The sequence below is a fragment of the Alnus glutinosa genome, chromosome 4 (assembly GCF_958979055.1).
Source record: "Alnus glutinosa chromosome 4, dhAlnGlut1.1, whole genome shotgun sequence".
Taxonomy (NCBI): Eukaryota; Viridiplantae; Streptophyta; class Magnoliopsida; order Fagales; family Betulaceae; genus Alnus; species Alnus glutinosa.
Window position 1 is genome coordinate 22,228,698 of NC_084889.1, and position 6,191 is coordinate 22,234,888.

The 6,191-nt window shown below is 34.1% G+C and overlaps 1 protein-coding gene across 1 annotated transcript; it reads left to right on the forward strand.

Annotated features, from left to right (window-relative positions):
* Nucleotides 1–538: 538 nt before the first annotated feature.
* On the forward strand, nt 539–4,978 carry LOC133867480 (ATP-dependent Clp protease adapter protein CLPS1, chloroplastic). The gene is made up of 3 exons (XM_062304258.1): nt 539–695; nt 846–993; nt 4,416–4,978. The coding sequence occupies exons 1-3, from the start codon at nt 629–631 to the stop codon at nt 4,678–4,680; spliced, it is 480 nt and encodes a 159-aa protein (XP_062160242.1). The 5' UTR covers nt 539–628; the 3' UTR covers nt 4,681–4,978.
* Nucleotides 4,979–6,191: the final 1,213 nt, after the last annotated feature.

The window sequence follows — 6,191 nt, forward strand, 5'->3', positions numbered from 1 at the left end:
GGTAAAGACCCCCTCCATCCTTAGTGATAGTAGGAGTCTTACCACCTAGTTTTCTTGTTTTCTCTATGCGTTTGTTTGAAAGTATCTATATAAAAAATAAAAAATAAGTTTATTAATTTATTATTATTATTTTTAATTCAAGTTGGATTCGTTTCATAAATAAATCAAACTCAAATTATAATAGAAATCGTTGAACTATTTATATTAATAATCAGTTCATACTCCAACGCGTCACCCTCCCACCTAAAACTTGTCCATCCATGACCATGATTTATGGGAGAGCGAGAGAGAGAGAAAAAAAGAGAGGGAGAGAGTGAACTTGAAATAAGATCTTTACAGTGGGGCCCAAACTCGAATATGTGCGTTGAATAAATCGCTTGATTCCAACCATTCAAGGATCGAAACACAGCCTCTCCTGATTACATGTGACGTGTCAATAAATTAGCGACTTAAAATGAACGTCTGGCCGTCCATTTGCGAGCACACATCCTCCTCTGCGCTTTTTAGACACACATTATATATACTCCTCTTCAATTAAAAAAAAAATAAAAAAAAAATCGATAGAAAATCAGAGAGGAGGACCGGTTGGAGGAGGTTGTGGTGGAAAAGAGAGAGAGAGAGAGCGGCCATGGAAACTGCTATGTGCGGTCGAGTCCCTCTTTCACCGAACCACGTCTTCAACCCTACCAAACCTGGTACTTTCTCTCTCTCTCTCTCTCAATTGTTGCTTCAATTGGATTTCTAAATGGAAAATTCGTGCAAAAATTGGTTCGTTTCTAAGGTTTTAAATTCGTTATGGATGAGATAATTGAATATTGCCTGTTATGGCTTGTGGCCCTCCGCAGGGGATAAGTACTCTGCTTACAAGCAATGCACGAACCGGAGCGTTTTGATGACAGTATCCGCCGCTGGGCTAGGGAAAGGTGGCGGCTTACTGGAGAAGCCTACCATTGAGAAGACGACACCTGGCCGTGAATCTGAGTTCGACTTGAGGTAATATGAAATCTTAACTGAGTGAACTGTATCAGTATGCCGAAGCAATTGCAATCTTATGAAATTTCTCACTCTTTTCAGCTCTCACATGTAACTAACTGATCACTATAGAATTAGTAAAATTCCTTGGAAACTTGGATTCACCAGAGAATGGAATGGTTTGTTTCAACAAGTGGGTAACTGAGTATTCACGTCGCACATCTCTAACAAGAGCAATTACTTGAACGGTGAGCTATAAGAAAGACTTTTAATCCTTCATCTTGTTAGGTACTTAACCAATATATATATATATAAAACGCCTCATTTTCAAGCTTTCTCTAAAATGCAGTTTTGGGCTTTTTTAGTGCAAAAAAAAAGGTTTTTAAGTTTTTTAAGTTTTTTTTTTTTTTATCAAAAGGACCCATTTTTGCTTGATACAGTTTTTTTATGTACTAAAAGTACTTCTTAAGTTTATTCTCAACGCAATCCCAAACAGGCTCTAAGCTGGCCAATCTAGTGCCCATACCCCAGGGTCCACCATGATCATAACAATCCACCACGCTTATGTGCTGATGTTCATGCCGGACTCTATAGCGGCTTTCATTCCAGATCTAGTGGCCTTTTCAATTTTGTGGCGGCTTCACTCAGGCACCAGGTAGCCCTTTTCATAGGTCGTCCCTTTCGAGATTCGAAAACGTGATGTAGTGGGATACTAAATGGTACCTAATCAATACGCCAAAAGCTCTAGAACTGATGGAATGCAGAAAGTTCGGTCCTTAAACCTATCCTCATTGTTGGCCCAATCTAGCTCTCATACCCCAAATTAGGCCCCACTAGGATCACAACACAACTATTTGCACATTTCTCAAACTACAAATTGCACATTTGTCTGACTTGTATAAGAAGCTTTCTGTTATTGTGCTCTTGCTTATACCATCGAGACTAGTTATATGCTCACCTGCCTATAGGCTATTAGATTCTCAACCTTTCGGGTATGTTCTGTTCAATCCCTTTGTCATCTGATACAGAGGCAGTTTGTTTTTCAGATAGGCTAGCTTTTATACTTTAAGTCCTATCTGTTTTCTATTTTATGTTTATTATATTTGTATGTTTTTAATCTTGTTCTTTCATGGGGGATCTCCTGTTTGTCATTTTTCTTCTAGGAAATAACTATGTATAGCTGATTATAAGTAATTGGGTGTCACTGGAGTAGATTTAGGTAAGTCAGGACTTAGATTTTAAACTTCATGTCTGGATTAGTGACATTTTAGACATTAACTGCTCATATGTGGTTGCATTCTTTGTTATTGCATATATGTACCCTTGATTTTGTGCAAGGATTAAGACTAGGATCATAGATATATGTGTTCTTGTCTTTTTTGTAATTCATATATTTCCAACTTTTGAACTATTGATTTTTATATATTCTTTTCCTCTTTTTGCTTTTTAGTAATGCGCGAGACAAATACTTATATGAAAAAAGTAATGCAAAAGACAAATCAAGTACATAAAAATTAAAAATTAATTTATAAATTACCTCCCTGTGGTTAAGGTCCTCCTTTCTTTTTTTTAGAAGCGTTACTAAACCTTCCTATTTTTTGGAGAAAAATAAAATCATCATGTTTTCCATTATAATTGATGGGTTCTCCCACATAATGCGCACATGTTTGATTTAAATACAAAATTTAGCCCTTAGGTGGAGCTCAATACAGCTTGAAGTTTCATTAAAATGGTGACAAGACAACTTTGTTCTTGATTTTTGGAAAAGCAGTACTATTCTCGTCCATTACAAGGGCCAAGTGAGGCTAAATTGTGTTTCACATAACATCTGCATGTCATATAAGGGAATTTGTCAATGGGGGATGGAAACTAGAAGAGTGTATTTTGCTCCAACCACATAGAGGTTTAATGACAATTTCCAAAATATAAAAAGGTAATTCGTAATTAGCCATAACCACAAGGATGTAATTTGTAATTTATCAAAAATTGAATAGCTGTCATAGGTTTAAATAGTTTTTAAGTATAAAACCAATCCTTTATAAATTATATCACATGTTAAAGTTTTCATTTTCAATATCTAGCATAATTTTTTGAATTTGCTAGATGTCAAATATACCTTAATATATGTCAAAGTTTTTCAAAAAAAACTAAACATTTAGTAGATAATTTTCCTTCAAAATTAGAGTATACATTCTCCAACAAAATTAGGCTTTGAATTTTGGTTTTCTTTCTTTCAAACTTTATTACTTCTATTTCTCCTAGATATTGCATGGCTTCAATGCTGTAAATTGTCTTTTTCTCTCTTCAACAATTCTATCTGCTTTCTTCCCCTCTCTTTTTCTAGTTACCACCAATACTAACTTTTAAGATTGAACAAAAAAAAAAAAAAAAAAAAAAACCACAATAAGTAATTTATATATTTATTTATTTTTTTGCATCCCTTTATGCGTTGTATGCAAATCCATCTTCCATCCTATTATGTTAACGACACTCATTCTTAAGTCAATCTCTTCACTACATCTAATTTGAACTCAAATTATATATGTAGTAGTCTCACACACTTTGTAACTTATTTGTCAGTATTCAACTTGTATATACATGTATATTAAAAGCTTATTACAATCATCTATCCAAAAAAAAAAAAAAAAAAAGCTTATTACAATATATATAGTCTAGATTAATTGCATATACTGAAATCACTTCAAAATGGAGTTGATTTGCTTTTCAAAATTGATTCAAAACCAAATTGAACTAGTTTTACAGTACAGCCTCTAACATGTCAAACTTAATTTTAGTTTCCTATTTTTACACACTATTTTTGCCTCCCCGAGATAAATCCTGACTTAACCATTGTGTTTGTACATGTTGCTCTTAATTGAGTGGCATTTCTCTTGGGGGGCTCAACTTCTGTCAGTTGTTCTCTGTTCTTTACTGTATTATTGCAATTTTAATCGTAAGTTAATTACGAGTGCTCCAGAGCAAGAGGTGGAGCATGGAGCATACCATCATCATTTTATTATTAGAAAGAAAGGGAAGTATGGAAATTTCCCACTGAAAGTAGAAAGAAGTAAATTATGAAAATGAACTTATCAAAAAAAAAAAGTAAATTATGAAAATGCCCTTATTTTTTTGGGGGTGAATAGCTAGTGCATTCTTTAACCTCAAGGTGATAAACCATAATTTCAAATGGTCAATTGTTGCTTGAATTGTCTAATTTAATAAATAAAATCAATCACATAATAGCCAAAACCATCTATCTAATTAACAATCCTTGCAGGCCTTTTCATCTTTCTTCTCTGGTTGTGCCTTACAGGTTGTTGATTAAACTATATTTGTTTAACATCATTTAAGTTCATGCAGAATTCATGCTAAGATAGGGATGACAATCCTTTTCTTTAGATGATAAGAGAAGATTCAACTATGTTCATTACTTTGGCTTTCAGAAAATCAAGGAAAATGTCGCCACCTTACCGTGTTCTGCTGCATAACGACAACTTCAACAAGCGGGAGTATGTTGTCCAAGTGTTAATGAAGGTCATCCCTGGAATGAGCCTCGACAATGCAGTTAATATCATGCAAGAGGCTCATTATAATGGCCTGGCTGTGGTAATTATCTGTGCCCAAGTTGATGCAGAGGAGCATTGTATGCAACTGAGAGGAAATGGTCTTTTGAGTTCAATTGAGCCTGCCAGTGGTGGCTGTGAGTAATCTCATATTGTCAGAAAAATGCATGTCTTTTGCAACAGTTTTAATCCATTTCTTGTGCTAGAATTCTGCTCATATGTACATATAAACTCGAAAAGTTCATATTAATATGAACCTTTGTTACCAAGTTAAGACATGTCTACAACTATAGAGATGGACGGTTATCAGTTTGCGTGCATTGTATCCAAATTTGTTTACCAAGACCGTTATCATCTTTACCATCTCTTTCCTCCATGGGATTCTTCTTTACCAAGTTATAGCCTTATAAGGACATGTTCGAGTTGATTTTACTTTTTTCTCATTATTACTTCTTTTTTTGGTTCAGACTTCTCTTCTGCTACCTACTGCATGCTGTTGTATCCTTGCCTCCTTGGTATATGATTGTTATTCCAATCAGATAAGAGCGATATAAAACTTTCAAAGTGCTTTTTAATCAGAGTAATGTTACATACTACATCTCAATCTCATGCATTTTTAATAGGATTAATAAAACATGTGATTTTTTTTACTTACATTTTTAAAATTGCATATGAGAATCACGTTATTTAAGGGATATATGTCAGTTCAATAGACTGAATTTTTTCCACCATTTATGATTTGAAATTAATTGAGTAACACTTTTGGCAATATATATTTGACAGGTTACAAAGCACTGCCTTCAGATCTCTGTCTCTGGTTTGGAACACTATAAAATGAAGTAACACATTTTTATTAAAACGTTGGTTAAGAAAAATCACATGAGGTTGGTTATGAAATGATTAGACACAGAAACGCAGAAAAGAGAGAATGAATATTTCAAATTTTCGAGAGGGAATCAGCTTTGAGTTGTGCGTAAAGTTTGAAAATAAACTAAAAACATATGGAGACGCGGGGAATCGAACTCCGTGCCTCTCGCATGCGAAGCGAGCACTCTACCATATGAGCTACGTCCTTATGTTGCAATAGTTATTTCTTTTTTATTATATTATTTTGAGTCTAAACATATTCCCTTAACACCTGATATTAACACCAAAAGATAAAAACAAAAAGGAGGGGAGGGGGGAAGAATATCTGAATATGTATGTAAAGAAGATGAAGTAAAATGTTTCAACTAAAATATTTATAAAAAAAAAAAAATTCATCACATAGGACGAAGTAAAATATGGTTCGGTTATATATAATTGGAGTGAGTACAGCGTACGATCAAATTGGTTCCCTCCTGATAAGAAAGGCTGCAATACTCATTTCCTATCAAATAAAAGAAAGGGAAAATATTTAACATTATAGTTAATGTATCACTTTTTATCAAATCCCTCCTATAGCTTCATTTTTTCTTATCGATTTATCCTCTAAAGTTTCGATCATTATCAAATGGATCATTTTGTCAAGGCTTCGTTAATTTTGCCACGTAATATCCAATTAAAAGCTGGCGTGAAATAGCATAGTTAGCATGTCTACTCAGTGTCTGAAGACTCCGACTTGTCACGTCAGGCCACATCAACATGACAATTTAGAAGTGTTATAACCTCTTGGAG